The 11,469-nt window shown below is 39.6% G+C and overlaps 1 protein-coding gene across 1 annotated transcript; it reads right to left on the minus strand.

The window, feature by feature from the left end:
* Window positions 1-891: 891 nt before the first annotated feature.
* LOC306761242 (von Willebrand factor A domain-containing protein 7-like) lies at window positions 892-10,833 on the minus strand (the record flags this gene model as incomplete). Its single annotated transcript, XM_079247351.1, has 13 exons — window positions 892-1,197; window positions 1,299-1,592; window positions 1,667-1,941; window positions 2,023-2,115; window positions 3,851-3,977; window positions 5,825-5,941; window positions 6,047-6,159; window positions 6,324-6,499; window positions 6,601-6,787; window positions 9,644-9,769; window positions 9,917-10,010; window positions 10,247-10,519; window positions 10,657-10,833. 13 exons carry the CDS (start codon window positions 10,831-10,833, stop codon window positions 892-894), a joined length of 2,358 nt encoding a protein of 785 aa, XP_079103477.1.
* Window positions 10,834-11,469: the final 636 nt, after the last annotated feature.

The raw sequence follows: 11,469 nt of genomic DNA on the forward strand, positions 1-11,469 counted from the left end.
CGCAGGTAAAAATCACCCATCACATAGTTAGACACAACATTTCAAAGACATTGTGTTTATTCTTTAGGACTATGAAAGGAATCAGATCAAATCATTAGAGGAGCCTTAAAAAATGACCATAAAGCAGAGTCATATGGTGCATCTCCAAAAGGGGTAGAACATTTATTGTAGGGCTATGAAACTAGGAGGCTATACATGAACTGAGTCTAAACAGTGTAGTTGATCTTCTAACAACAAAATCACACCTTGACACATAAGTATTCAGTTGATCTCAATCTCAGACAATAAACAGAGTCTCAGGACTGAAGTATAAACTTTAATGGTGATGTTGTGTGCCCTCATTCAATGGTGTTGTGGGAAGGGAATCCTGTTTTGCAGAGCTGCTTGCTTATATAACTGAAGAAGGTCAACTGCTGCGTGTGAAACAACAAAAGTTATGGTCTCATGGTGTGTGTGTGTGTGTGGGGATGGTTGACCACCTCCCTAGTGCTCCCACGTTATGTTGCAGAATGAGGGGTATTAAAGCGGGGAAGTCCCGGACTTCGGTGGAGTCTGCTGCGGGTCTATCTGATCAGGACGCCCAGCTGGTTTTGGGCTCTCTACCAGGGGTTGTGGGCTCCCCAACCTATCGCGTTACGGTAAGAGCTGGAAACTGAAAAGTGCCTTAACTGATGATGTGTTGCTTACTCTTGTGCTGCAAGATTAATAAAACGCTGAGTTAATCATTGGGCTAAGAATTTGTGTGTTCATTATTTGCCGACTTCCTACGATCCTGCAAAATAAATTAAAGTGTTTCATTACAAGGACTGTGATGCCAAAGCAAAGAAGAACAGACTGAAGAGCTGTGGTAGAGAAAGATACAGCAGCTGCTGTTGTTGGGTTCACAGTCTGTTAGATGGCTGTGCGGACAGAGAAACTACAGGACATTACATTACCCACACCATCCACAACCACCAGCTGAACATCAGGTGAGCAGCAGGAAGCAGTGTAGGTCACCAGATTAATGTTACCGCTGCCGGCTGCTATGCTAGTGTTCATGGTGCCATTGCCTTCTCTGAGGGTGATGCTGTCCACACCTGATCCTTCAGCCCCATCGGTCACCTGGACAGAAAGCTCCCACATTGACTGGTTGCAGTTATCAGAGCAGTGGGACTGCAGACTGAGCAACTGACACACTGGCTTAGTGAAATCTGTCACCTATGAGAGGATGGAAGATGTAAAAACATTAATATATCAACCGCTTACAACAATAATGACTAAAAACACAATGTAGTGTTTTCATTCATCTGAAATATTACCGGTGTAAAGACAGTGAGACGCAACACATCATAGTTGAAGTCTGTTCCTCCTGGGGCCACAACCTGAATAGTTAGGGTGACACCAGTACCAGATGGGGTGTTGGAAGGTGCTGTGAGGTTCACTGTACTATGGGCAATGACTCCAGTTTCCAGGATTAAGGTTGATGGGGAAGTTGAATCAAAGCCTTGGTCATTGGTTGCTTGGATGGAGAAGGTTCCTCCTGCGCCGCTTGTTATGACAGAAAAGGGAACTGAAATAGTTGTTCCAGGCTCGAAGGAAGTATCCGAATCATCCTTAAAAAGTAAAACACCATTATAAGACCAATGAAGTGCAAGTTATCTTGGATTAAAATAGCTGAATTGCTTACAGCAGTAACAATGAGAGTGGAGGGTCTCAGGCTGGTGGGGGACTGTCTTTGAAAAATCCCAGATAAACTGGAACTGCTGTTGTTGCTCTGCCCCTTCACCAGTACTACAAACTCAGATGATGGTATTCTGTCAAACTGGACAAGGAATTCTCCTTCACCCTGACCCTTTACCAGGCCTTTAACCTGCCCGAGTCCTGATGATTCAACCAGAATGACCTCTGTCACTGTTGCAGTGTCACTCCCAGTTAGAGTCACCATGAGGCTACCATTACCACCTTCCAAGAAAAGAAAATTCAGTCAAGTACGTTTACACTGGTCAGATCAATTTACAAATCTCAAAATTATGCTTCCATTACCAGCTATGGGACGATTGTCTACAAGGTCAAATCCTCTTAATGGACCATGGGGCTCCTTCAAAAAGTCAAACAGGAAGTCGATCATGCTCTCACCTGCAAAGAGAGAACCAAGGATGCTGGATGCACAAAACCTTTTTTTTTTTTCTGTTTCTATGAAAGTATTTATCTCCAAAACATCTTTGAAAGGCAAACTGAGTCCTGATCTTCAAACTGACTAATTGGCACAAATCCGCGATACTTTAGCTGAAAATAAACAATGAGGGGCACTGAGTCAGTCCTATGGGCAGGAAAAACACCATCTCTTTAGGTAGTTGTTGTCAAAGTTTGTTATTTGTCTGCCATGCTTCTTGTTGCTCTCTGAGGATTAGCCATATAAGTCTTCTCTATCATTTTAGTTGTATTAAGAATAGCTCCTCTTTTCTTTACCAATTCAACATCCAAAATCCTGTTTTACTCAGGAATAAGAAACCAAAAGCATAAAATAAAATAAAATAAAATAAAATAAAATAAAATAAAATAAAATAAAATAAAATAAAATAAAATAAAATAAAATAAAATAAAATAAAATAGACCTCATTGCTGTGTATTTTCAGATATCTGAAAAAAGAAGTGTCATATGGAGTAGTTTTATCTGTAATTTGGTTAAATTAAATATTAAAAGCGAGTCATATCTAATAAAAACAATTCTGATTTCAACCTTCTGAATTATGGGGTCTTACCTACAATCCTCAGGGAATAGTGATCGGCTGATATCATCTCCATTTTCCAAATTCCCACTTGTGTTTCAAGATGCAGAATTTGAAAGTTTCCCATAGTCTGGGATGTTATGACTGATGATCCTTTTGTGTCAGTGCTATGTAAAACACCTGAGACAAAGCCAGGAGGTGAGCCAGAAAAGTAATAATAATAATAATAATAATAATAATAATAATAATAATAATAATAATAAAACAAAAAACATTTTTATCAGTTGTTACAGGTAGGTAATGGTTAGTTTTACTTTACAATGGCCACATTAATCTCAGAACATTTCCATTTTTATTAAAAGTTGTAAAACATCAAGAAACCAAAATTTGTTGGTCTAAGTTTTATTTATCTGAAAAAAAAATCCAGTTTGTATTACTGAATGGTTTCTTAGCAGACTTCATGAGGTATGCAGATTTATGTGTTAAAACATTTCAGTTTTACTCAACAACATTCTACAGTGACTGTGTGAATTTTGATTGTTACACAGGAAATATCCAGTTATGCCTGTCTATGATGATGGATGGACCAAAATAGTTTAATTAAATGCATGCTTTAAAGATACAGTCATAACTTAGAAAATGGCATTTTACATCCATTCACCCATCAAATTTTTTAATTGCGCTGTCCAGTTAAGAGAAGCTGGAGCCTATCCCAGCAATCATTGGGCGAGAGGCAGGGTACAACCTGGACAGGTTGTCAGTCCATTGCAGGGCTGGCATGTAACTGGTAAATCATTGGTTATCAAAAGTGTAAACAAAAGTACACTGCATTTGTCAAAGACAGATTACCTGAGGGATTGATGAGTGTAAAATTTACAGAATGTCCAGTGATGTAAATTGTCAGGTTAGTCACTGACTCATCAACTGTAAAAGTAAAACTTTCAGGCCTTCCCAGGCTCCTGGATGCTTGCAAAAGCAATACCTGAGAAATTAAACATGCGATTAAAGGCAAAATGCTTCAAAGCAATGAAATAACTGAGAATAGCTTGTGATAGCAGTTAATACCTGGGACGAGCTGGAGGACTTTGCTATGAAGCTGGTTGCCTCAAGTAGCTGAACTTTTGCGACTTCAATAACTTGACCTCCTGAAGTCCAAGCCAGATCTTTGTACAGCTGCATGTCTGCTTTTGCCATCCGACTGCCTCCTTGTGGAAGGTTGGCCTGTGTGTGATGACTAAACTCCTCTGGAATGGTAATCAAAAAGTTCACCTGAAACAAAACAAAAGCTAAAAGCTTGCTTGCAAATGTTTTAATTTAAGTTTTTCAGAAACAGCTTTAATATGTACAGGACATAGATGTGAGCCACGAGGGAATATTTATTCAGCCACTTTGACATTTATAGTTGATGGTGTCAGGGGTCGGGGGTTCTCTGAGGTATTTTCCACCAGAGGGTGCCAGAGGAACCTTTTCTGGAGGGTGATGTTTTTCCCCACAGGTGTGCAGACCAGCACCTGTGGAGGATTTGAGATCAACTACCCAGCACTATATCTGGAGCTGACTGCCAGTCCTTCATCGCTTGGGCGATGAGCCTTGTGGCAAAACCTAAGCCCTCTAGGGGTTTCTTGTGTACTCTAGCTTTCTTGACAATTTTTTAAGAATTCTTAAAAGAAAACCACATCTTGGATTCTCCTGTGCTGCCTGTGATTTTCTCCCAGCGGTAATCGTCTCCAGCAATCACTTCTTCAAAAACCAACAACCTGGAATTTTCTTCACTGGCAATCCTCTGGATCTGATCATCTTGGTGCTGCATGTCCGCCCTCCATTGTAAAGACCCTCACTGGCTCCACTACCAACACTAGTCTTCTCGGATCACCTGACACTACCCTAATTCACTGCAACTCCAAACAAGTCGGAAAATCATCACTTCCCCAGATATCTATTCCATCATTCTGTCACTTATATCTATCATTGCATAGAACCCAGCCTTTGGGTCTTCTGGAACCACCCCCTTCATTCTCCAATAAAACTTATTCTAATTCTCCATGATTGCTTGATCTTGCATGTGGGTCAAGCATCTTCACATCATGACAGATGGGGACATATGTAAACATTAAAACAGAAGTCATAGACTAGAGGAAGGGGGATAGCCTCAGAACCACTATCCAGGATTAAATATCCAAGCTCCATGAATACATCAGCCAGATTTCCCAAAGAAATGAAACCCTTCGTAAATGTCTCAAGCAATGATAACTGGAGGAAATTGAAGCAGCTTCTTGGCAGGGAAAACCCCTGTGTGAATGGACCATTGACAAATGGTGGCAGATATAAGCAAATCCTACCAATGACTGGTGGGCTGGACTGAAGGACTGCACAGAGGCACTAATCAAGTCATCACATAGCAAGCCTTGTGCATCAGAGCAAAGAGGCCCAGATATACCAGACCAGAAAGGATCCCAGAGGTAGACAGTGCAAAGAGGCCCCTGAAACAATCCAGCATCTAACAGCAGGATGTAAGATGTTTTCAGGGGAAGAATACATGGATAATCAAGTAGCTGGCATAGTTTATAGGAACATCTGTGCTGAATATGGTTTGAGGACACCTAGGTCATAATGGGCAACAGCCAAGATCCTGTCAGACTTCCAGATACAGACCCACAAAATGGTAATGGCCAACCAACCAGGCATTGTGATTATGGATAAACTGCATAGGGCTGGGAGCACTGGAAGCTCTGGGGTCAGTGTTCCCCACAGGAAATAGGGCTCCAACAGATACCTTGAGACACTTCGGACTTCTCTGTCCAGAAAACCCCATTCTAGGAACATCTTAGTCACTTTGCAGTACCCTTAAGTAGAGGACCCAAGTTCGAGATGAACAGCCACCCACCCAGGGGAGGTTGGGGGGGTTGAATGAGGGAAAAGTTTTCCAAACGTCCAAATAAGCAATACTTCATTTTAACTGCTATACTGTTATGCTTCAGCACGATGGAGGACTTTGCCAAAGTACAGACTTAAGGAGCTGTTTAGCTGGTTATTTATATTGTAAATTTTGTTTTTAGGTAACTGGCACACAGTATCTACAATTTGTTTCCACATTTCATAGACAAAATGTGTCTTACCACTGTTTTAGTTTGCTCTATGAGGGCCATCACTGTGTCTTTCAGGTAAGTGTCTTTAGCAGACGCATCAGAGAGGACAAATATCTCAGAATCAGGGGGCGCTCCAGTTAAAGCCAGCTAAACAAAGAAAAATTGAAAAAAAAATGCTTCAGTTTCAGCTTCTGCTCATTGGATCATTTGTAAATGTAAACATTTAAAGTAATTTCTAACACTGTATATCACCTGAAGTCCTGAAAGACTTTTTTCTGGAAAATCTCCTCCACCAGTTGCTGATAGTGAGTTAACATAATTCTTGAAGACTTCTGGGTCTGTGGTCCTCATCAAAGGCCCAAAGTCTGTGATACAGAGGGAGACAGAAGAAACACTTTATCTGTTTTTATTCCTAATTGTGTCAATGTTCAGTATTTGTGATACATATGATTGATAGGTAATATGAAATATTCCCACATAATAAATAAATGTCTTCACATTGACGTTTTAGCATGCAATGAGTAAATACCTGGATCACTGAAAGGCACAAGAATGTAAGATGAGGGCTCATCATTTGTCCCCACTTTACTGTTGATGATAGAGGATGTGATGGCCTTCACAGCTGCAATGTCATCATTCATGCTTTCTGTTGTGTCCAGCACAAAACAAATGGGTCTACTGGATCCCTTGTTGATTCCCAACATCCTGAGGGATGACAAGCAGAGTAATAAACTTGTTAATTACATAATTTAATTTCATATAGTGAATTTAATAATAAAACAAACAAACAAACATGATTTTCATACTGTAGGAACAGCCTGTCTCCAGCAGCCTCTCGGACATCCTGCAGTAGCTCACTGGTTGCAGATGTTGCCAGATTTGCTGCTTTACCGTGGAGATGCCCATGGCTGGAGGTGAATGTGTCTTTGTTGATACCACCTTTAGGCTGAATTAAACTTGTTGTATCAATGAGACCTCCATGGCTGCATTTCCCTGCTCATCACAATGATAACAATTAAAATATATTGTTCAATCTTAAAAACTAACTTTTTTCAGTCTGAACTCTTCAGCTGCTCTTGTGAGAAAACTAGTCAGCAACACGAAAGTGCTATGTGAGCTTGTGCTCCATTCTTTTATGAATCTCACTTTGCTGTGTTGGTCCACTATGTACTCCTGCCCTTGTGTGTGTGTTTTTTTCTTTTTGTTTTTTTTTTATGAGATGCATTTCTGCAATTGCATTGGTAAAAAAAAAAAAAAAAAAAAAATCAATTCAATTCAACTTTATCTATATAGCGCCAAATCAAGACAATGCCATCTCAAGACGCTTTACAGACAAAAAAAAAAAAAAAAACCCATAATGAAAGCCAAGTCATAATAGCCTATATGAGGAAACCAACAGATTGAGTTGAGTCCAACTCAATCTCCCATCCTGAGCAAGCACACTGGCGACAGTGGGAAGGAAAAAACTCCCTTTTAACAGGAAGGAAACCTCCGGCAGAACCTGGCTCAAGGACAGGCAGCCATCTGCCTCTGCTGTGTGGGGGGAAGAGGACAGAAAGACAACAGACAACAGGAACTGCTACTCCAGGCCAGGGAGACCTGCTGAGACAGGAGACATACATGTTAATAATGAAACACTTTTATTGGGGGGGGGGGGGGGGGGGGGGGGGGCTGATAATCAAAGGCTCTGCCTCCTGCTCGGCTCTTTGAGACTCTAGGAACCACAAGTAAGCCTGCAGTCTGCGAACGAAGTACTCTGCTTGGTATATAAGGAACTGTGAGGTCTTTTATATATAGTGGTGCCTGGTTGTGGAGGGCTTTATATGTAAAAAGAAGGATTTTAAATTCTATTCTAGATTCAACAGGCAGCCAACGAAGAGAGGCTAAAACTGGAGAAATATGATCTCTCCTGCTGGTTCTGGTCAGGACTCTGGCTGCAGAATTCTGGATCAGCTGAAGGCTTTTCAGGGCATATTTAGGACAGCCCAGTAATAGAGAGTTACAGTAATCTAGTCTTGAGGTAACAAAAGCATGAACCAGTTTTTCTGCATCACTCTGAGACAGAATGTCCCTAATTTTGGCTATATTACGTAAATGAAAGAAGGCTGTTTTAGTAACCTGCTTAATATGTGGGCCAAAGGACAGGTCAGAGCCAAATATTACTCCAAGGTTTCTCACTGTAGCACTGGAAGCTAAAGTAATGCCAACCAGGTTCAATTTAGGTCTAAGTTTTTCAGATCCAAAGAAAATTACTTCAGTCTTGTCTGAGTTTAAGAGGAGAAAATTTCTAGTCATCAAAGTCTTTATGTCTATGAGACAATTTTGTAGCCTATAGGGCTGATTTTTTTTCATCTGGTTTAAAGGATAAGTATATCTGAGTATCATCTGTATAACAATGAAAGTTTATTCCATGTTGTCTAATAATTTTGCCCAAAGGGATATATAGTGTGAAGAGTATTGGTCCAAGTACAGAACCTTGAGGAACTCCATGACTTACTGTAGTTTGCGAGGAGGACCTGTCATTCACATGAACAAACTGAAGTCTATCAGATGAGTGATAGATTTTCCCAAAGGATAAACCTGGCCTCCTAAACCAGGGATTGTGGGTTCAAGTCCCATCTGGGGTGTATAGCAGAGTGGGCCCATAATCCAGAGGTTGATGGACTTACACCACTCTGCTAGATCATGTCTTTCACTCATATGTAAGTTGCTGTGCATAAAAGTGTCTGCTAAATGACTATAGAATAAATATGACTTAAACCAGTTTGACGCTCCACCTGTTCTAATCTCACAGAATATTATGATTGACTGTATCAAATGCAGCACTAAGATCTAGCAAGATAAGTATGGGCAGAAGTCCTTTGTCTGAGGCCATAAGAAGGTCATTAGTAACTTTCACCAATGCTGTCTCAGTGCTATGATGAGCTGTAAATCCTTACTGAAACTCTTCAAATAAATTATTTTTGCTCAGGTGGGCATGTAGCTGAGCTGAAACTATTTTCTCCAGAATTTTGGACATAAACGGGAGATTAGATATAGGTCTATAATTTGCTATTACTTCTGGATCCAGATTGCTTTTAAAATAAAAATCAGTGAAAAGGTAAGACAGCTTTATGCACTGTGTTAACAACGGATGGGGATGCACATCCCCATATATAATATATATATATATATATATATATATATATATATATATATATATATATATATATATATATATATATATATATATATATATATATATATATATAAAAACATTGGAAACATTGGGGTGGAAAACACTGATTCTCGAGGGCTCAAATTCTTCAAGTGTCAGGACTTTCCCTTCTGCAACGCACCTGAATCAAATCAATGGGTAATTAGCAGGCTTCTGCACAAGTCAGGTGTGTTGCAGCAGGGAATTTCCAAACACTTTCTGGACTGTGGCCCTTGAGGACCAAATTGACCTTAACATGGTCAAAAGACTTGTCCTGACTCTTTTATGCACACAAATAATAGTAGATTTGTGATTGCTTCCTACCAGCTCAAAGACATCAATTTTTGGCACCAACTCTGCTAGAAACAGAATGCTGCAAAGGTCTGCTCAGGACCATGCAAGTTAATTACTCAAATTAGTCAAATTACTTTTCTCTTAATCCTTTGGATTATTGTCACATACTGAACACAGTCCTAAACTAAATACCTGCAGAGTGGTACGGCATTATAACTCAGAGAAGTTTTGCTGGTCTCCAACAGTTTAAAAGTGGCAAAATTACATCCAATGATCAACATTTGCTACAAGCTAAATTCTTACCCACGACATTACACTGAGTAATAAATATAATGACCAATTTAAATGAAGATGTTCACCTGTGGGTTTGGAGAAAAGAAAGCCAAAATATCCTGAAGTTAGTATATTTTCTTGTAGAATATCCTCCAATATGTTGTTCCTGCAATCATCTCCATCACAACTGCGGCATGTAGCTCTGGTTTTAGCTGTGGATTCAACATTAAAAGATATAGTTATGAAATAGTGTAAGTGCCAGTATGTACACAGAAGTCTACACAGAACAAAAGAAACATCTTTTGGCAGGTTTTTCGGAAAATTCTGCTTAACACATCACTCAAACAAATGACTTTTACCAGCTATGTTTCCAATGCTTGTGTCTGCTCTGATCAGGTTGGAGTTGGGTAGTTTGTTTCCAAGTTCCACCCAGTTACTGTGGCTGTAGAAATCCTTCCAATTCAATGAAACAAAGGAGAAGAAAAACCTCAGATTTATGCTTTATACACACTCTCAGCTGGAAAAAAATTAACTCTTCCTCTTTTAATAAGTACATGCTGTCACAGACACTTATTAAAATGACATTAGTATATAACTTATTCTGAAAGACAAATCTGTTTGTTCAGCTGCAGAAGAGGAGCTGCAGATTTGAATGGAAAAAGGAGCATTTTTATTATTGTTATAGATACCTGTAAGGGGTGAAGTATTACTCCCAGGTTCCATTTTGCTGAACAAAAGCTATGTTTCTTTATAGCAGCCTTAATAACAGATAACCCTTCTGTGATGAGTTTCCTTCCATCTGTAAATGTTTCTCCGTCAAAGTGATAAGCTGGGTTGAGGATATTTTGTATGTCGGTTTTCCAGTTTGCGGCTTTGATCAGGAAGATAGACCTGTGGAAGCTCTTGGAGGATTTCCATGCTTCACATGCAGCAGCAACTGTTTCAGGAGTAAAAGGCTGTGGCTGCAGACACAGGTACAGACACATAGACATAAATAACAACTCAAATAAAAAATATTGATATTACATAATTATAACTCTGTAGTACAGATGGATGTGTATGTGCGTGGTTGGTTGTGTATAATAGATTGAATACTTACAGGAAAAATGAATGTTTTGCCTTCAGCCACTGCCAGAGCATGACATGCCTCTACTGTGACATTTAGGATTGCTTTCTCAGTGATCTCCTGGTGATTATGAGACTCTCCTGGTAATATAGTGAAACCAGCAGCTCCAGTCTGCAGAAGAAGGAAACCCAAAGCAGCCAACACACACATAACTGCACAACCTGTAACAGACAGTGACGGAAAACAAAGGAGATATTGGGGTTAATGTGCTTCGTGTGAAGTAGTATGTGTGTGAGTGACAGAGAATTGGGTTTGTGTTTTTAAATTGTCATGTTAAATACTTTGGTATATGAAGGCTTGTATTCTCAACAGGAAAAAAATGTTTTTTTTTTTTGTTTTTTTTTTATGAAGCACTGAGTGCTGCTTTTTGTAAAGAAAGCGCTCTATAAATAAAATTTGAAGAGTTGTATGGCTGTGTAGAGTGATTATGCATCCCTTCTTCTTTCAGCAAAACTCCACATGATGCGCTTGTGAACTGAGGTCACAAATGCTTTTATATGCTGGAGTGTGGAAAATCAAATTGCTATCCCATTCTTGCTTGATAAAGATTTTCAGCTGTTCAGAGTCATCTCAACGAGTTGTGGCAAAGGTTTTCAGTGGGTCTGAAGTTCGAGGTCTAGACTGATTAGATTACATGATCAGTGATGACATTGTCTTGAAAAAGCAAGCAGAGCCTTCAGTGCAGAAGTTGTTGACTGGATGGTAACACATGCAGCGCCAAAACAATAAACATGATTTACTATTATTCACGGATGTGTAAATTACTCACAAATACACTTCTATAGT

This window comes from Telmatherina bonti (assembly GCF_933228915.1).
Source record: "Telmatherina bonti genome assembly, chromosome: 10".
In the NCBI taxonomy this organism is placed as follows: Eukaryota; Metazoa; Chordata; class Actinopteri; order Atheriniformes; family Telmatherinidae; genus Telmatherina; species Telmatherina bonti.